The sequence below is a fragment of the Centruroides sculpturatus genome, unplaced genomic scaffold, assembly GCF_000671375.1.
Source record: "Centruroides sculpturatus isolate CEXI.00-Female unplaced genomic scaffold, Cexi_2.0 scaffold285, whole genome shotgun sequence".
Taxonomy (NCBI): Eukaryota; Metazoa; Arthropoda; class Arachnida; order Scorpiones; family Buthidae; genus Centruroides; species Centruroides sculpturatus.
The window spans coordinates 120,613-143,037 of NW_019384647.1; the positions used below are offsets into that span (position 1 = coordinate 120,613).

General features: G+C 27.8%; 1 protein-coding gene across 1 annotated transcript in view; it reads right to left on the reverse strand.

The window, feature by feature from the left end:
- Positions 1 to 22,425, reverse strand: part of LOC111626203 (transient-receptor-potential-like protein) — a 29,689-nt gene that overhangs the window by 5,197 nt on the left and 2,067 nt on the right. The window contains exons 2-11 of the mRNA XM_023369512.1: positions 8,523 to 8,690; positions 7,335 to 7,972; positions 4,889 to 5,128; positions 4,334 to 4,545; positions 3,863 to 3,996; positions 3,265 to 3,760; positions 2,993 to 3,188; positions 946 to 1,149; positions 836 to 883; positions 233 to 292 (exon numbers count right to left, since the gene is read on the reverse strand). Coding sequence (XP_023225280.1) covers positions 233 to 292; positions 836 to 883; positions 946 to 1,149; positions 2,993 to 3,188; positions 3,265 to 3,760; positions 3,863 to 3,996; positions 4,334 to 4,545; positions 4,889 to 5,128; positions 7,335 to 7,972; positions 8,523 to 8,553 — 2,259 coding nt within the window. The 5' untranslated portion in view covers positions 8,554 to 8,690. The remainder of the gene's footprint in view (positions 1 to 232; positions 293 to 835; positions 884 to 945; positions 1,150 to 2,992; positions 3,189 to 3,264; positions 3,761 to 3,862; positions 3,997 to 4,333; positions 4,546 to 4,888; positions 5,129 to 7,334; positions 7,973 to 8,522; positions 8,691 to 22,425) is intronic.

Here is a 22,425-nt window from a genome sequence, read left to right on the forward strand (position 1 = left end):
ACTTGTATTTCTTATCTATTTTTTTCCTTCTTTGACGTCATTACGCGGTTAAACCGGTTTAACAAATAAGTATAAAACATGCTAAAAATAATAATTAATTGCAATGGATATATTAGAAAAATAATCTGCATAATAAAGAAAAATAATAATAATAAATCAAGTTAATTTTTAGTGTTGAGAATGAATAAATTTAATCACTTTTCGAATTTTTAATAAGTAATTTTAATCTCACCTGATAATTACTACCAATTGAGCTCTTTTTTCTCGTATCGTGTTTTTCATTTTGCTTATTCTATATGTAAAAATGCAAAACGGAAAATTAATATATTGAATAAATTATAACATATATAAATAAATAAAAAAGTTTGCGTGTCCGTTCAACAGATGGCGACACTTCACGTTGTAATTAAAATATATATATTTTTTAATATTATTTTAATGTTTTCAAAATTATTATTCAAATTGCTTCTTTGATAAAATTTAATTCTTGATAATTACAATTTAATAATGTAGAAAAGATAAGTATAATTATTACAATTGTTTATGTACTGTGTATGTTTTAACAAGCGATTTTAATATATGTAATTACATTAAAAATATACATCGATATTAAAAAGTGTATAAATGATTGACCAATACGGAGCTGAAAAATCTAAATAAATATATATTTTTTTTTACATATAAAAGTTATAAATTACTGTATAGCGTTCGGTAAGATATAATAAATGATAATCAATAGGATGTCAAGTTAATGTCAAAATCGATGTAATAGGAAAGAGGATAGAAATAATTACATAAAATGCATTTAGTTCTTTCTCTTATTATTAGAACTTACTTTGACATCAGATATATTTCCTACGTAGTTGACATATTTGTTTTCAGGCTGAAAGGGAAAATTGATTTATGTCGGATGTTGTAGGATAATAAGAATAGATTGAAACATACCTTGACAGAATGACTATCGTAGGGAGAAGACTGACAAAAATGATCGAAGAGTCTAGCCCCGAACTTTTGAACACCTCGAAGTAAATAATATATAGATTTAGGGCTAATGATAAGATTTAGAGGAGGAGGAAGCGTGGATCCTTCATCAAAATAACCCATCCACAATTTGGAACGTGCAAATTTCCATTCGCGATCGGCATGGTCCTATATAAAAAAAAAAAACAGTTTAAATTAACATTATAATTGTCTTATATTTGATAAAAATGAGAATCAATTTCCAAATATTAATTATTTTATACCAATAAAAGATGGCCTAGCATTACCATATACCTTTTCTGTAGAGGTAATGCAAAATAGTTCCGATTTTACACGCATACGGGCCCTAGACAACCTGGCGAACTCGAGCCCTTTTTTTCAGAAAGTTTTAATAGTAATAAAAATTAATTGTGTAGTTAATTTTGGGCTTCGTTTCCTAGGCATAAAAATATCACTAATGTAGCTACTAATCTACAGCCTAAATAATATGTATTATAAAAAAGTTTGATAAATTGCAATAATCGAAAAAAAACAATAACTGTGTTGTTTGGAAATGCGATTATCTTATTATATAATATTGACTAGCTTATAAACAATATTGACACAATTGTCATTTTTCACTTAACAAAACGAAATTATCGTAATGCCTTTAGGAAAGGTCACTGGTAATATTTCATCCATAAATTCTAACAATATCCTTAAATATAAAATTATTTCTATTAAATTGCTCAATAAATTATTATGTAAAGAGCATAATAGCTTGAATTATTTATTTATTTTAAATACATATAAAATTAAGTAAATATTTAATTTACCTACAATTTTATTATTATTATTATTATTTAATTTATGAGTATTTTTAATACTTTATGTTTTGGTATTTTTTAAAGAAATAGAGAATAGCCTTAAAGCTTGTCGTGTTTACTAAATAANTCCATGATTTATACTCACCGGGATTTATTTGCGGTTTACATGCAATTATAATACATAATCTCGTGGTTTAAGTATACTTTACACATTATTCTACATTTGTGTATGATGTATTTAATTTATTCAACAGGCTTTGCCGCAATTGTTAGCGCCTAAATGGTATTTTTCTTACCATTTCGAAATAAATAAATCGCGGCTGTCACGCGATTTAATGCGTAAAAAATGGAAGATAAAAAAACAATTCCGTACTTGTTTTTGTTCGTATTTGAGCGCCAACTTCAAGCGAGACAAAGTCAACTTTTCATTTCCTTCGTCATCACTTTCCGAATCGGAATCCGAACTTTTATTCAATAAAGTAATCACTTCTTCAGTACTTCTACACAAATCGAGAAGATCGCAAGAATACTTTTTGCACTGATTACTTAATTCCAAATAAATATCCTTGAATTCGTTCTCTTTGTGTGCTAAATGCTCCAATTCCCAAGAAAGCTAAATGAAATTTAATTAAAAAAACATATATTTTCATTCCAAACCAGAGGAGAATGTTATAAATTTTTTTGTGTTGTGTCTAGTAGATCTTTTACAATTTATTATTTAATATATATATTATTTAACCAACGACGTTTCTTTTACGTTTTTTTATTACTTTAAACAGACTTTCTGACGACGTCATTTTTCTTTACAACTTTAAATACAAGTTTCTTTTATTAATTAAGAAATATCTATTGTTAATACATGTTATGTAATACAAATCATTATAGAAATAGTAGATGAAGCTTTTTTAAAAGTAAACAATAAATATTCTTTATTCGGTTGAGTAGAATAATTAATTATCTTACATAAAAGAATTCGTGAGGAAAATTTAACACATTATAAACAATGTATGAATGTTCTAATATTCAATATAACTAAGTGGCGCCATCTGTTATCGATTTATGTTACCATATTGTATATTTTTAAAATTGCCATTAAAATTTTATTTCTAGTAAAAATTTATTAATATTTAATAATAATTATATATTTGTATTTGCTATTCTATACATATAAGACAATAAACTGAATTTTTTAATACCATAAATACCTCTATATCTTGAAAAGATCTACTCATCATGGCAATAAGCATGTTTATCATCACGGTCATTGCCATTATCATATAAGCACCGAGAAGAGCATGGCCCACCCACTTGATGAATGCTTGATCACGACGATAACTCAATTCTTTGATAGGAATAACTCCAAATAGAGACCACAAAAGAGCTGTATAACTGGAATCGATGCTGAAAGATACGATTGAATTTTTAAATTTGAATGGCTTAATTTAAAAACAAATCTAACAATAATGTCTTTACTTACGTCATAAAGGCATCGGAGCTATTTTGGCAATTATAGGTGACGTTTTCACCGTTGATAAGTTTTGTTTGGCAAATTTCCATACTGGCATCGTAATACCAATACAACTGATTTAATCCACACGCAAATGAAGTGAGAATGAGAAAGAATATGAAGAGAAATTTTGCAATGTCGATGATCATGCAACCGAGTGATATTTGTAGAGGACCAAGGTGAGGATTTGTTTGAAATAAATAAATAATACGCGCAAAACTGAAGACATTGGCAACGGCAAAAACGCCTTCCGCTATCAATGTAGGATCGTTATTTGGCCACCTGGGTCTCTCTAAAACGCGAGGACCATATTTTTCGCTATGAATCTGGAAAAATGCTACGGCTTTCAAAGAAAACGTGGCTAAGTATAAGGAGAGCATTATAAAATCTAACCAGTTCCACCACTGTCGAACGTAAGCCTTCAAACCTTCTTCCCAAAGTTGTTTACATTCTGCCCAAACCATGCCTGTATAAAATATATAACCTACATTGTATTACCTTTTTACAATTGTTAGTGTTTATTCTGTTTTGAATAAACAAAACAAACTGTCAGAAAACTATGGCTTACCTGTAACCCAAAAGAAGATGAGCCATTCGACTAAGGACGGGAATGGACCGCGAATATTTTGTCTCGTTCTTTCACTACCTTCAGTTCTAGTCGATGCCAGCACCAGCAATAATAAAAAAAATCCAAAGGAGGCACTAAAAACATGTATGTGAAAGCTTATTATATATTTGTCAACCGTACACAAATCTTAAAAACGTATAAAATTTTCATTATTAAAACAATAAATATCATTTAGCATCGATACGTATCGTAAAGTAAGACTTAATTAACATTGAAAACTCACGCATGGCCAATTCCAACTCTATTTAATACCCCAGCAGATATTAATTAAACCAACATCTCGAACAGTTTAACACGTTAATTACTAATTTAATGTAATCACAATTTTCGAAAATATTCGATTAACACTTTCCACCGAAATTAGTGTGCAAATCTATTAGTTTAATTAATTTCACTCTTCTAAATATTCACCTGTGATATATAAACTTCATAAATGGCGACCGAACCAATCTACCTAGTCTTGAGCGCGGGAAAAACAGATAATAAAAAGCTATCAAAGGAACACAAGCGATGAGGACGAAGCAGAGAAACATCTTCATGGCACCATTTCGTCTTCTCCATACTGGAAGTCCTTTATACCAAATGGAAGTCAATAGCTGTTGGCAATTTGGATGAGCTACAAACTGAAAAACAAATAAATAAATAATTCATCACCAACAACTCCATCATTGATATTTTATTAGCTATCGCCGTCCTGATGCGTGTTTAGTTGGTATTTTTTCCATGATTTATACTCACCGGGATTTATTTGCGGTTTACATGCAATTATAATACATAATCTCGTGGTTTAAGTATACTTTACACATTATTCTACATTTGTGTATGTTGTATTTAATTTATTCAACAGGCTTTGCCGCAATTGTTAGCGCCTAAATGGTATTTTTCTTACCATTTCGAAATAAATAAATCGCGGCTGTCACGCGATTTAATGCGTAAAAAATGGAAGATAAAAAAACAATTCCGTACTTGTTTTTGTTCGTATTTGAGCGCCAACTTCAAGCGAGACAAAGTCAACTTTTCATTTCCTTCGTCATCACTTTCCGAATCGGAATCCGAACTTTTATTCAATAAAGTAATCACTTCTTCAGTACTTCTACACAAATCGAGAAGATCGCAAGAATACTTTTTGCACTGATTACTTAATTCCAAATAAATATCCTTGAATTCGTTCTCTTTGTGTGCTAAATGCTCCAATTCCCAAGAAAGCTAAATGAAATTTAATTAAAAAAACATATATATATTTCAATAAGTTTTTCCAAAGATCAAAGCAAATATTTTAATATATAATCAACAGATGGCGCCACACAACCGAGATCTGAAACTTCGCTTACTTTTTTTTATTTTAATTAATTGGTAAATAAATTTAATACGCGATTATTAAATATTTACCGTCATTTCATATTTTTTGTTCGTTAACATTTGTCACGAAAGCAAATTAACAGCGATTTTATATAAAAAAATAAAACAAACGTCTATATAAACAATTTTATTCATTCAATTTACGAAAAATTCAATTTTATAATTATCGTGGGTGGCGCCATCTTGTAAGAATTTTTACTTCTGTTAAATTTGAAATTTATTCATTTCTTAAATCAACCACATTTAAATCAGCATATTTAAATAGTATATTAGATTTGTTTAATTTAAATAATAATAATAATAATAATGCATACGTGACATTTATGTAAAAATAATACACGCCGCCATTTTTGTTTTCCAAACCTCAACACTTACGTCACTGTAATTTAATTTTTCAAATGTTAAGANTATCAAGTTTTTGATACTCGTAAACTTTTAGGCGTGTTATACTTTTATATTCTGAAAGTCAACAAAACTATTACAGAATACAAAAGTATACATAATATAATTTGACTTATTGCCAAATTTGGATTACTATGAAATATACGCTGTAACTAATTTATAATCACAGATAATTAGAGAATTAACACGTGTATATGCCATCGATTTAATGGTAAAGAATCGCTTAATGTGGCATTTACTTTTATAGACGGCAATAAACATACAGTATATTGCTATTGTTATCTTTCTCCAATAGAAACTTGAGGCACATCCTCATAAAATATGAACTCAAACCTTATTATAGAACACGTTTGACTTTACACAAAATATGTAAAAATATTCAATATCGAAAACATTTTTTTCATATTTTTTTAGATATAGCAATTCAATAGAAACATTTCCTTTGAAAAGAATAAATTATCCGTTTCTTCATAGAATTCGACGTTTTGTTATAACAACTTTTTACAGATAAAAAAAAGTTTCTTGAACTAAATAAAATTCTAAATATGCTTTCTTGTATAAATAGGTATAACCTTTAGGAAAAGGTCATATATAAAAATCTTTGACACATCTTCAATACAGTATTATCGATGCTAACAATGTTATCGAATGTAGAAGGTGAAGGAATAAATTGAATATCAACTTCCATTGATTCTAAGCCCATAGCGGCGATATCACTTATCTAACTTACAAGAATTTTAATCACTTAGAAAATAAAAACAGCAATGAAGTCTTTTTTACTGTTTAGGATTCCACAAAGAGAAAACTCAGGCATGAGAATTAATTACGTGTTAATAATGTGATAACACTAGTCAACACATTATCAGTGTATACAACTTAGCTGGATATAATAAATTCCTTCATTATTTTTTCAGTTGATTGAAGATTGTGTAATTTGTGAAGTTGTTTACGAAAACATATTCCAATGTATTATTTAGACTTCGCGGTTCTTCGATGGTTTTTTTTAAATACTGTAATTTATTATTATTATACAAATAGAAAAACATTAAGAAATTTCGATAATTAATACTTCTAATATAACTCTTTTTAGAAATTCGAATTATTAAAAAAAACTGTGTTATTAATATGTTAAATTTATGGTTAAAATTACAAATTGCCATAAGTTTAAGGTATATTTTATTCTGGCATGTTTTAACTTATAATGTATACTCCATAAAAAGTTGCCATGTTATCAGTTATTATTTAGTTATTTTATTTAACAAAGTATTAAATAAAATAATTATGTTGCTGTAAAGAAAGTTTTCTTTGCTGTTAAAGAAAAAAAAACTGAAAAGTTTCACTTTCTAAACGAAATATAAAACACAAATAATTCACTTTTATCGAAGTCACTTCCTTCCTTATAATAAATGCCACCTTTAAGACAGTTTAAAAATAGGTGTAGATAAAAGAAATCAGTGACGTTTCTACCTTTAACTTAAAAATAATCTTTTGTGCCAACTGGATCAATACGCTAACAATAAGCAGCTTAAATTTAAGTATGTGTTAATGCTATTGTATTTTTTCTCATTGTTATTCCAATAGCATTTATTAGTGAATGAAACGTGTAATAACATTTTTAATTTTCGGACAATTTTCCTGACTTTTTACTTACCTTAAACGCTGTAAGAATAGGATCTTCGCTAGTCAAAGACATCCAGGCAGGGCTTGCTAGGGCACGATAGGTATGGATCCTAAAGAGTGAATGGCGCAAACTGTCGGTATGCATTCCCTCGTGACATTTTTGACAAACGCAGGAGAGTTGATGAGGTTTTTCTATAACGGCGCCACGCGATAACAACAATTGTAGGATCTCGAACTGGTTACAATGAGCTGCTAGGATGACAGGTGATATGTCTGGTGAATAATCCGAACTTTCTTCACCCGGTGTTTTCGATTTTGACCAATCATTAGATAGCATGTCGCAGGTGATGCTATGATGATTGATCAACATTTCTACTATTTTGTAAACGCCTTCTCTGATAGCGTAGAGAAGAGCATCTCCGATTTTAACGTTCTCCTTCAATAGAATTTCTACTATTTCTACATTTTCGTTATCAACTGCTATTTGTATGGCACTTCTGCCAATAATATCGGTACAGTTGACATTAACGGGATTGGGAGGCTGAAGACATCTGATCATAGTCGGTTTGTCACCTCTTTCTGCTGCTTCCAAGAATAATTTCTCTTTAGGATCGATGTTGTGCCCATCTTTCAAGGGTTCCAGAGGAATTGGTATTCTGTACTGATGACCTGTTTATTTTAATATAGTATTTTAAATTAATTTGAAGGTGTTAGAGCTGAACAGACCTATGCCTCAATTATCAAGTTTTTGATACTCGTAAACTTTTAGGCGTGTTATACTTTTATATTCTGAAAGTCAACAAAACTATTACAGAATACAAAAGTATACATAATATAATTTACTTATACATGTATATTAACATAAATTATTACAAATAATAATAAAATACATCGAGCCATAAATTTACTTTCTAAAAACGTTGGCATAAGTCTATTGTAATAAATAAAATATATTCAAACCCATTAACATAACTTACAGATATATTTAACAAAAATAAAGCTACATAAACAGTTAATAGGTTAAACTAGAAAAGTTCGCTTTCTAAAAGATAGTTAGAAAAGCTTTCTGAAAAATAGGCAAAGTAGAAAATAAATAAAATAACAGTTAAATTCCATGTAATATAATCATGCATCTATAAAATGAACTGTTAAAATAAACATTAAATCAATCTTCGATAAGTTAAAATCGGATAACAGCTTCGAGTTTATTTAATCTTACCTTTCATGTTTGATTTTTCACTGAAGTTCATGTACAGAGCTATTTGTGGAAGAAAATGTCTTTCTCTAATCCCTCGAACGTCTCTCTTCTTTCCAGATAATCATAATCGATCAGTTTTTTTGGGCAAAAGTTGAAATCGGACGGATTTAGAAAATAGTTTGATCCAATCTAAAAATAAAAAGTTTTTAATTATATTAAACTGGGAAGATTAAATTTTAAAAATAATTAATTGTATTTACTGTTAGAATGTAGTTTGCCTTAAAAAAAATACCTAAATATATCCTATTATTTACTATAAAAATATTGACTGAAATAAACTAAAAAAAGAGTACTTTTTTATAGCCTCAAAGTCTATTATAATACTAATAATTATATCTATCTTTTCTAAATAATTTGATTTTAATTTGAATTTTCATTATTATTACAGCAATGAATCAACACAGTCTCTAATCCATAATAGCAAAGGTCAACGTTGTTGCTGAAAAGCATATACTGAAGAAAAAGTCGTTCTGTGACATTTCGCTTCAACATTTTTCGAGTTATTGCCGTAAAGTGATATTACAAAGACAAAATATGACTTTTTTATTTTCACTTATCCGAAAAGAAACACCACCGTTATTATTATAAAGCGCTTCATAACTAGACAATAATAATAGGATTGATCGGAAGGAAACCATATATTGTTTATCATTATCATAAAATTCATTTAATGTAGTTAAAAATAAGACGACTTTTTCGACCTCTACCAGGCAAAAATGTGTTTTAAAACTTAATTTAATTAAGCAGTTGCGGTGTTTTAAATTAGTAGGAAGATAACCATCATCCACTTTATCGAAACAAATCCCCTTTAATGGATATATACGGTGTAAATGCTCTATAAATAGATATTAGAAAACAGAATCAATAACGCAAAGATGGTGGCCAGTGTAAATTTTCCAAATAACAAGATTGTCGTTTCGGATAAGGTAACCATAGTAACAGACAGGTTCAGCAACATCAAGGTGGAGAAGCATGCAAGAGTAATAACACCGGCTGATATTTTTAACATTAAAAAATAAATAAATAAATAACTTGCTATAAAGCAATTTTTGCGCATTGTTAATTACATTTTATGACATTTGAATTAGACTTTATGAATAAACGTGAATAAAACAACTGGAAAAGTATTAATTAACGGCGGTCCATTATCATCATGGTCGTTACGTCCTTTTTTTAACGTCAAATTATTAAATAAATGGCTTGACAACCACATTCTTGTAACTGCAATTGTTTCGCTACTAACGTTAATGGTACTTAATGTCATTACGAGTCTTTCGAACATTACATCACCAGATTCTTAGGCTATTAAACAAGTATAATACTTTCTATTAGAGGCTGTTAGAGTAAATATCGTTTCGAATACTTTGTAAGAAATGCAACTGAAACAAAAACAATTTTAATTATATATATCTTATATAATGTTTTTGAAGTGAATTAGACAATCCAAACAATGTTCTGGCAAGTGGCCGAATGTACCTTATCAAAATTCTGTAGTAACTTCGTAAAAGTGACCTTCAAACCTATTTTCTAGTAACAGAATATATAACGAAAATTCGTATTTTCCACGACGCGATAACTATTAATACAGATGTATTCTTTCCTTCCAGATAAAGTGCATTCAGTTTCTATGAAATCTAGCGAGTTATCACATAAAATCGATAAGATAAAAAGCATAAAACTAAAATAAACTCAATTATCAAGAGAATAATGGCGCGATGATCTAAAACTCCTTAAAACTCAAACGTTTAATTCTAATTATATAAAAATCTCTTTGCAATTTATATATATTATATAAAAATCTTAATGATGCATTTTAAGAATATATTTTATGTCGAAGTTACATAACGAAATCGTTATAGTGGAGAAGACTAACTCGGGGGACGTCGTTATAGCATTATATAACGTTACATGAGACTGAAAACAAACAAGTCTGTTAGATAAGACGTGGGAAATAAGTAAGATAGGTACATGTAATAAAATAAGTGCATTCTCATGCGTTACATCATGTTTTCATTCAATTGACCATGACAAAAATATTTGTAAATTATAAAGAAGTTTAACTCGGAAAAAAATAAATAAAAATAGATCCAATTTCATCTTATACAAACAAGAAATCTGTTTTGAAAAACTATATACTTTCAAGAGCAAATATTTATTTTGTGGTCGTTAATTTTTGAACTTTCTAGTGTTTATAACCTGTTCAAAATAAATTGTTTAACAGTATTTTTATACAATTTATACATTTCTATCAAATTTAATTAATAAGAAATTGTTTATATTTAATTTTAACCACTCGCTTAAGCCATTTCGAACACTTCAAATCTCACTTCTCCAATTGAAATGAATGTAAGAACATCTCAAGAAAACTATCAATTATTTTCATCCCTTAAATACTTCTATATATATATATATAATCTTATCAATGTAACATTATTTGTACAGCGGACATACAAATTCACGGACTAAATAAAGTATAGAGGCTAAACTCAGCTTTAAAAAAAAAAAAAGTACTGTATGTAACTAACGGAAACACGTACGGTATAGGTACAGAATACAATATTCTGTTGGCATGTCAAATGATTTATATAAGGACAGGTGAGGGATATTGCGTAAATGTATTAAGGGTCGACTGCGTCATCTAAAATATAATGTACTTGGCTTAAAATCAACAATATACTTGAAATATTTTATTAAATTATATAATACGATCCGACGGCAGTTCCGAATTTATAAAATATGCGGAACAGGTAACAAGTTGTGTTTATTATTAAATCGATACTATCGAACTAAAAATGCGGCACGCTCGTTACTCGAAAACTTGTATTTCTTATCTATTTTTTTCCTTCTTTGACGTCATTACGCGGTTAAACCGGTTTAACAAATAAGTATAAAACATGCTAAAAATAATAATTAATTGCAATGGATATATTAGAAAAATAATCTGCATAATAAAGAAAAATAATAATAATAAATCAAGTTAATTTTTAGTGTTGAGAATGAATAAATTTAATCACTTTTCGAATTTTTAATAAGTAATTTTAATCTCACCTGATAATTACTACCAATTGAGCTCTTTTTTCTCGTATCGTGTTTTTCATTTTGCTTATTCTATATGTAAAAATGCAAAACGGAAAATTAATATATTGAATAAATTATAACATATATAAATAAATAAAAAAGTTTGCGTGTCCGTTCAACAGATGGCGACACTTCACGTTGTAATTAAAATATATATATTTTTTAATATTATTTTAATGTTTTCAAAATTATTATTCAAATTGCTTCTTTGATAAAATTTAATTCTTGATAATTACAATTTAATAATGTAGAAAAGATAAGTATAATTATTACAATTGTTTATGTACTGTGTATGTTTTAACAAGCGATTTTAATATATGTAATTACATTAAAAATATACATCGATATTAAAAAGTGTATAAATGATTGACCAATACGGAGCTGAAAAATCTAAATAAATATATATTTTTTTTTACATATAAAAGTTATAAATTACTGTATAGCGTTCGGTAAGATATAATAAATGATAATCAATAGGATGTCAAGTTAATGTCAAAATCGATGTAATAGGAAAGAGGATAGAAATAATTACATAAAATGCATTTAGTTCTTTCTCTTATTATTAGAACTTACTTTGACATCAGATATATTTCCTACGTAGTTGACATATTTGTTTTCAGGCTGAAAGGGAAAATTGATTTATGTCGGATGTTGTAGGATAATAAGAATAGATTGAAACATACCTTGACAGAATGACTATCGTAGGGAGAAGACTGACAAAAATGATCGAAGAGTCTAGCCCCGAACTTTTGAACACCTCGAAGTAAATAATATATAGATTTAGGGCTAATGATAAGATTTAGAGGAGGAGGAAGCGTGGATCCTTCATCAAAATAACCCATCCACAATTTGGAACGTGCAAATTTCCATTCGCGATCGGCATGGTCCTATATAAAAAAAAAAAACAGTTTAAATTAACATTATAATTGTCTTGTATTTGATAAAAATGAGAATCAATTTCCAAATATTAATTATTTTATACCAATAAAAGATGGCCTAGCATTACCATATACCTTTTCTGTAGAGGTAATGCAAAATAGTTCCGATTTTACACGCATACGGGCCCTAGACAACCTGGCGAACTCGAGCCCTTTTTTTCAGAAAGTTTTAATAGTAATAAAAATTAATTGTGTAGTTAATTTTGGGCTTCGTTTCCTAGGCATAAAAATATCACTAATGTAGCTACTAATCTACAGCCTAAATAATATGTATTATAAAAAAGTTTGATAGATCGATAATAATTTAATTAAAGAAATAAAACAAATTGCAATAATCGAAAAAAACAATAACTGTGTTGTTTGGAAATGCGATTATCTTATTATATAATATTGACTAGCTTATAAACAATATTGACACAATTGTCATTTTTCACTTAACAAAACGAAATTATCGTAATGCCTTTAGGAAAGGTCACTGGTAATATTTCATCCATAAATTCTAACAATATCCTTAAATATAAAATTATTTCTATTAAATTGCTCAATAAATTATTATGTAAAGAACATAATAGCTTGAATTATTTATTTATTTTAAATACATATAAAATTAAGTAAATATTTAATTTACCTACAATTTTATTATTATTATTATTATTTAATTTATGAGTATTTTTAATACTTTATGTTTTGGTATTTTTTAAAGAAATAGAGAATAGCCTTAAAGCTTGTCGTGTTTACTAAATAAATTATTTATTGTAAGATAATATAAATAGTTAAACTATAAACTATATATATATAATTTAAATTTATTATTTGGCCTTCATATTGTACAAGTTTATAATAAATTTAGATCTTAAAAGCTATTGCACTATTGGTTTTTTGTAACAATATGACAAAGTATTATTATTATATGCCATGTTATAAACTAGCTACAGATAAAAGTTTTTCATTCCAAACCAGAGGAGAATGTTATAAATTTTTTTGTGTTGTGTCTAGTAGATCTTTTACAATTTATTATTTAATATATATATTATTTAACCAACGACGTTTCTTTTACGTTTTTTTATTACTTTAAACAGACTTTCTGACGACGTCATTTTTCTTTACAACTTTAAATACAAGTTTCTTTTATTAATTAAGAAATATCNTTATTTCTTCAGATATAAATTTAGATATTTAATATATAAAAAATAAAAAATTCAAAAAGAAATCAACTTTAAATAAATTTTAATAGGCTTTTCCTGAGAATACAAATATAATCATAATACTAAAGTAAAATATGTTTAAATAATTTACTATTGTTAAAAAGAAGAGAAACATACTCTGTAAATTTGTGCTGCAAGAGAACAAGAAAATTCTGGGAGAAGTGAAGTTAGAATGTACAGTATATGCATAAGTCTGATTTGTGCAGATGCAAAAGAGGGAAAAATAGGTGAAAGAGAACTTCTGGAATCAGAATTCACACTTGGAATGCAAGAGAGGGAAACAGTTCTTGTGTATAATGCATAAAAATTGCACCAGTTTCCCTCATCCTTGAAAGTTCAATCTGTTGAATTTTGTCTCATATTTTTCTCTCATCTTCTGAGTTGACACAAATGTAGTAATTAAGCAGCCTCACTTCCATGCAATAATAACAATAAAATGCCAATGATGAAGCATGTCAGTAATCTGTCAAACATGCAAAAAATGGCCCAAAAAGCTGCATGCAATACAAAATTCAATTATATGTGATGTCAGCACATAGAAATGTGGCAGATGGATGGATGGATCTTTGGATATATGAAACGTCGACCAATTAGGATCGACGAGCGAACGAGTTTAAAATTTTATTTTTGACATAAATTAATAACGGCGCTTTTTATTTGCTGAAACTTAAATTGTTTAACAACAGTTAACGTTATATAGAATTAATGATGTTTCTTCTTCCTTTTATCCTGGAATATAAAAAAATAATAACGAACTTTTGTTAAAAAATGTAATACTTAAATGCTGTAATGCGGGAATTGTTCTTATATTAAAGTACTAAGCATGCTTTAAAAAATATAGTGAAATTGTAATTATTAAATACATTAAAATAAGGTTCTTTTGTTAAATTTTTTCTTTTACTAATAAACGAAAAACATGATAAATATATTTATTAGAGATCTTCGAAAAGTTTCATTTATAATTCAGTAATACGAAAACGCATTTAATTTTTAAAATTTTGGTAAATTTCTAAGAGAAAAAAGTTTTTTTTTTGACTACATTTAATTGGATGAATGCTTTTTTCCATGTGTCAAGATCAATAAAATCACGAGAATAAATCTATTGAATAATAAATTGCACCAATCCTGTCATGTAAACCAGCCTATTATTTACTTAGTATAATTTAATAAATTTTAAATTTATTGTTATTCAAATTATGTTTTATTTTAGGCCATTAATAATAGAATATAATCCTGAAANGTTTTACTGAGTAATTCAGAACATTTTTCTTTATTATTATTGAATTGTATATTACTTTTAATTATAATTTACGATTATTTAAAAATGTTAATAATTTATTTACAGTCATTTTTTTACATAGTTTTCCAATTTTACAACAAATATATTATTTAGATTTCATATTTTTAAAGCTAGAAAAATCTTGTGATAAAGACTATACAAAATATTATCAGATGAATTTGGTATAAATATTTAATAGACAAATGGATCTAAATGTATTACCATTTGATGAAAAAGTAATAAACATTATGCAGAAATGCATATATTATTCATTGGCTAAAATAGGGTTAATATTTTCTATGCATTAAATTAGAAATTGAATATTTCCGATACAAAAAATATAACAGATGTATTTATATTGAAGAGAATTATGTGCGCTAATTACTGAATAGAAATTACAACTGAACCTGTTGTAACATATTAATCATATATGTGTTGTATATAAAAAAATAATTGTACAATCTTATTTAATTAATATAAACAGAAAATTTCAAATTGCACAGAAAGAAAGAAGAAAAAGTAATAAAATTAATACTAGAAGCAGCACTAGTAATTGATAAAATACATTATAAATNATATGTTCAACATTTAATAATTTATTTAACAATAATTTACAGAAATTTACAATCCCACAAGTTATTTGATTTTCATCCATAAGACAATAAGAATAGAAATAAGAAATGAAAATATTTTACAGTTATTTATAATTCAGGATATTTCTTTTTACATACACCGAAGATTACTTCTCTGCTGTTTCGTTTCCTTCATTTCCGTTATCAGTTTCTCCTTGATCATTGCCAAGTTTATTTTCACTAACCGAACTATTTTCATTTATTAAAGAAGTTTCTTTCTTTTCTGAATTGTTTGCTGCTTCAATTTCATCCTCTCCTGGATTATTATTGCACGGTTCTAATAAAATCTCTTCAGGATCTGGTGCCCTAGGAAGAAATTCTTCATCTGGAAACATTTTTTGAAAGATTTCTTTTGCCTATTATAAATAAATTTTCATATATTGGACATACTCCAAAAATGCATATTAAAATGCTTTTGCTATTNAGGTAACCATAGTAACAGACAGGTTCAGCAACATCAAGGTGGAGAAGCATGCAAGAGTAATAACACCGGCTGATATTTTTAACATTAAAAAATAAATATTATAACTAAAAATTTACCACCGGCGCCGTTCTTCATAAATTATGTCAAAATTTACATTAAAAAAAAAATACTTTTAAAGTATATTTGTCAAAAATGTTTAATAAATCGAGGAAATAAAAACGTAATGTTTTACGGTGTTGTAGAAAAATTAAAATTTATTTTATTTTTTCTCCATATTACTAGATTCAAGTGGGAGTGATTAAATTCTTTTTCTCTCTAGAATAAAATCTCATTCGCGTTGTTTTTTTTTCTTAGGATGTGACAGTTACAAGATCGGAACAAATGCAATCGACAAGATCAGATGTCAAACCATCGATCAATTGTTTCCCAGAGCAGGTGGAAAAAGTAACAGAAATACTCTAGTGACGTCAGAGGACTAGCTGGAAACAAATATATATACATATATACTCATTCTCCTATCCATTAGAGAGAAGAAAATGGATTAAGACAGATGTTAAGAAAATCAAAATTCCATTTATAAAAATACTGTACATTGATATGTCACCTAAATCGATGCTTAAAACTTTCATTTATCATGTTTGACTTTTTTAGTTACTATCTTTTTCCTTAGGAGAGAAAGTGCTGCAAATATTACTCTGCAAGTATTATTCCTATTCATTTTTGACCTTCTCTCACTACGATATGTATTATTAAATTCGATTACTCCAGTAAGCCGAAAGCCTGCAGCTATTATTATTCTAATTCTTTATAATATACAATTGATAGAATTTCGAATTATTCAATTACAAACCACGACAACAAATCTATAATTTCTAATTTTCAAACATTACACAGATGCAATTTGCTACTTGACTGAAAGCTCTATTCATTCGGAGAATCAATGTTATTTGCTATTATTTCGTACAAAGAATTTTATAGCTTAATGGTTAATTAATAACGTGTAGGACAAAAATTTAAATAATAAACATTAAAAGAATGATCGATATTGTCTCTTAAGAAATCCAAAACGGAGAAAGTCAAGTAAAAATAAATAAATAAAAAATTTCGTCAGCGAATAAAAAAAAAATATTTACATATGTAAAAATATTCAGTATGTAATTTTTTTTTGTAAAATGCAAATGAGTTCACTTACAAAAAGTAGAATTAATAATGCGAAGAATAAATGAAATTCTTTATTAGGCACACAAAAATTAAAAAAAAAAAGAGGTTCGTTTAATAATAAAGATTCTTCATTTTAAGAAACAAACAAAAATAAATTCATCTTTAGGGAAACATTACGAAAAAAAAGCATTTTAATTAGCTTAAATGAGCGCCTGTAAATCGAGCTTTGTTGCTAATACGTGGCGTGTTGCAAAGAATCTTCATTAGATGATTAACGTTGTTTAATGTAAGTTGGTTATCTGTTTTCAAATATATATATTAATGACGCGTAAGTACATTATTTATTGATTATCCCAAATGAATACGTACAATTTATTTACTGTTTAATGTACGAATAATTCAAAAGAACGGTTTACTATTTATTGCGTCGTGATTTTAATTGCTTTAGAGATTAATACAAAGAAGATATTTATTAAAAATATAAGTGAAAGAATAAGTTATTTCACTTTCATTTTAATAAATGTCTTCTTAACAATGAAAGAGACGTAATTATCATCATAATGCAATTAAAAATTTTATCGGATGAATTGCCTTAAATCCTTAAAAATGTAAGAATGTCTTTTAAAAATTCGATTAAAATTATATTTTATAAAAAATTCTGGAATGAAAAATTATTAAAAATCTCATTAAGCACTTTCTTAATAGTTGCGACTCCGCCCAAAATAGAAAGTTGATTAGATGCTAAAAATGTCGACAAACTCCGCCTGTTTCAAAAATGACGGCAGCAAAACCTCAATAAATCATTTAAAATATTACTTTAAAATCTATCGTGGATTAAACAAAATTTCTAAAAACCTTTCGATAGACAAAACAATAATAAAAGCTTTCTAAGAATTAAAAACACGTCCCACTCGTGTTTACTGTATCTTGATCAGTATAAACGATGAAAGTAACGTAAACATAAATCTTTGTTGAACTTATATTTTGACACTCGTTGTCAAAAACTGGAGTAAAGTCTATTAATCGGGGATGGAGTAAGATCATACACCATAGTTACTATGGCAACTATATCTTATAATTGTTTGCACTCTTTCACTTGGGAGGAAAGAGTCTCAGCAAAACTGTGTCAATAGAAAGATGATTACAACGTGATAAAGAAGTTTTTATCTTCTCTTTATAAAGGGGAGAGGCTATAAAAATTTTTTAAAAATCATTTTAGTGCTTCTTCAATGTAATATTTAACAAAAATTATTGTTTGATAATGTAAAAGATTGATAAAAAAAAAACGATCATTTTGTAACAAAGATTGACACTACAACAAAGACTTAAGTTAAGAAAACGGGATTTAAGTCAGCAACAAGTAAACAGAATTTTAATTTTCGCATTTCAAAACAGTATTAACGGATGCATAATTTAACAGTATTTTTGCTGTAAGATTTAGAAGGGAATTTAATTAATGGCTTATGGATTAAAAGTCTACAACAGAGTTTTACTGAGTAATTCAGAACATTTTTCTTTATTATTTAAAAATTTTTTAAACGAAATTAGTAGCATTTATCTTATCGAATTACGTTTTAAATTCGATTTGGAGGCGCCTAATTTCACTAAAAAAAAAAAAAAAAAAAAGACAAATTTTGTTAACTTGACAAGAAAGTAATTTAACTGAAGATAAATACTCTTTACATAAACTATTATAATTGCGAAAATAAACCCCCGAAGAAAGAGATATATTTTGACAGCGAGAACTAAAAATTCTTCTAGCAACAATTATTTTTCTTCGGAGAACAGATAACCTTTCAGGCACTTTCGCCAAATATTAACAATTCTAATGTGTCAGATGAAAGGGAAAAAATGGAAAAATTCAGCACTTTTTTGAGGAAAAACCTGCTAGAATGCAAAAAAAAAATGGAATAAAACTGAATGTGATAATTCTGCACTTTCGAGTTTGCATCGAAGCAATTTTCTTCGCTTTTAAAGAGAGTTACTTCTTCAAACTCCTCTTCACAGAATATATTTTGTCGGCTCAAAATTTCCTTCTCAAACTGAAGATAAAAAGCTTTTGAAAAGTTGAAAATAAAGAGCTATACTTAAAAGCTTACATGTAGATAGAATGCATTCCACTTATCACCATAAAACAGCTCTTCTTTCCGGACATAAAGCTTTACATTGTTCCCTAGATAACGATTTTTTCCAAATATTAACACAACAGAACCGCAATAATAGCGAATACAACAGTTCTCCACGCGCTATTAAAACACTAGAAATTCACAAACAAAGTGTTACACAGAAAAAAAGCGAAATAGAGATTTACTTTTACACAATGAAACACGAAAATTCAATGTTTCGTGTTGTCAAAATAATTAAAAAAATGTTCAAATTCTTAGAATTATTATAAGGAATTTTGGCATTTCTTTCGATTTTCGCAATTAACTGTTTAGTTAAATAAACCTTTTCTAAATTAAAGCATCCATTAATCATTATCTTATACTAAAATAGAGTAAAGTAACTTTTGAGATTAAAAAAAATTTTAAAGTATATCCATAACTTAATTCAGAACTACAACAACAAATTCCCTAAAGCCTTTAACATTTTTGTTTCTTCTTTCACAACTCAAAGCATATTTCGGTCATAAGGTCCAAGTTACTGTCAATCAATAATTTACAAGTACTTTCATATGCATTATCCTTCCATCTCTTATGAATAATTTATTTTTTAAAGCTCGTAGAAGTAAATCGAAAAAATATTTTTACTCGTTAAAAATTCCATTCTTTCCATTCGATTCAAGTAGAAAACTTTGAAAATTATCGATGCAACTAAAATATTTTACATCAAATTAATTAAATTTCGTTCTTCGTCCGAATTACAATCGACGAAAAACTAAAATTTTTAAAAGGAAAACTTTAAGACGTGATAACTCGGATGGAAACGTTAATCGGATCGGAACCCGTCCAGTAAAGAATAATAAACGGATTCTAAATATTAATTTGTGTGTAGAAGTTTATAAATTAGGCAAAATTATAATAATCATAGAATTGAATTTCAGAAGGAAAGCATAAATCTACGCTCCGTCTTGCTAGTATTCTATTATTATAAAATTACAACAGGAATGATACCGGACTATTAATATCGGACGAAGATATAAATTTACTAAACGTATATAAGCCCATAAATATAACTAAATGGGTATATAAACAAGTAAACTTTACTACAGAAAAAGAAAACCAAAACCTAGATGAAACAATGTTAGTTCAGAGAAATAAACGAAATTACATTCTTTACTAACATTCCGAAAATATTCTAGCTGCTTTCTACTACATAAGTCATCCTGTTTGAGACTTCTTTTACACTAGAAAGTTTTATATTAACAATTACAATTGTAGGTTTGTTTCTATCTTAGACTACACATATATAAATCTCTCCTAAATAACGCCATCCTCGCAAAGTGCCAATTGATACCCGTGATTTTTCCTATAAATATTAAATAGAGAACCGTATTATTGAATGTATAATTTTACGTTACAAACAAAATTGTCATCACTAAATAACGCAAGTTTCAAATACCAAACTCGCATTTATATCTCGTTATTACGTATAATTCTTAACATTTAAAGCGCACCAAACTCGGTTTAGCGTCGATTTCAGAGGCAAATGGTGACGCTACATCGAGGTTTGATTGTATATATTAAATATTCCGAAAATACTATGAGTATTTTGAGTTCTCTCTAACGTAAACTTAGGTCTTGTCATATCTAACAGAAAATATGATAGGGAGTTAATATTTATATATTATATTTACACTCTTAAAACATTTAAAATCATTACGTTTATTGAAATTTGAAGAGATTAACGAATACAAATCACTTCGAAAACAAAAGTATGCATTGTTAAAATAGAATTTGAATAGATTTATGAAAAAATATTGACAAATTGGAGAGATTAAAGAAGCTAATTAACCTAATTTATCGCGAAATCGTTTATATTAATTAATTTTCAAACTAAAAGAAAACATTTATATATTTGGTAAACGAGTGCTTATATGGCACTCGTAATTATCTCGAGCCATCGACTGTGCTCTATACGTGCACGCGCTAGAGGGACCACACCACGTTCACGCGCGCGCAGATATTTCGCATTCCATCGGATACGTCAGATACATTTATCGGATGATTCTTAAAAACGTACATGGACATAACCAATTTCTTTTTTTAAACATGCCATTAAACTAAATGCTCGATTTAACGTTATTGGCATTTCTAAATGGCATCTTTATAACCGTTTCGGCGTGTTTAAAATACGCGGAGATATCGTTTATTCACGGAGGAGGTTCGATTCTTATATTATTCGGCAGATATATAAATAGGGACCAAGATTTATTGATCTGGAGAAGATAAAAATGGGAATAGCATACAAGTGGTTACTCTGGCTATTTATAGACGAGAGGAAAATGCCACCGCTCTTCGTCTCCCTTAGCTAATCTCGACAAACGGATGATGGAAGACCTTATATCTCGCTCGAGATAATTTGAACAATTTTATTCCCGACATCTTTGTCTCCCACCCTAGCAATAAGCAATGGTTTGAGCCCCTCGCAGCCTCTTCCGGGTTGAACTCCTACCAAATGACGTTGCCATGGTTATCGATCCGGATCCATCTGAACCCGAGAGATGTCACATGCCACAACATCGCGATCTACCTACAACCATTAAAAATTTCTCTTAATGTTTTCTTTCGTAGAAAAAGTATTTTAAAAAAAGATTAAATTATAAATAGTTTTTCAATCTTCTAAATAATAAAGAATACATAAAATTTATAATTTAGAAAACTGACGTCAAGGCAAAAAACTTCGTATACATTAAAAGCAAAAAAAGAGAAATTTTTAAACAAACTGACTAAATTTTAATTGCCGTTTTAATTAAATTTGTTTAATTAGATTTATTAAAACAAATTAAATAACCAAACGTATGACGTCAATCGGTAGAATTAATATAGGAAAGGATATTCTTCGTTAATTATAATAAGTAACTTGTCATCTATATCAAAATAAACTTTTAACACTAGTCCATAATTAATTTCGCTTTGTATATATTAATTTAAAAAAAATAATAATAAATTAAAATTCTTTAATAAAATACATTCAGAGAATTATTT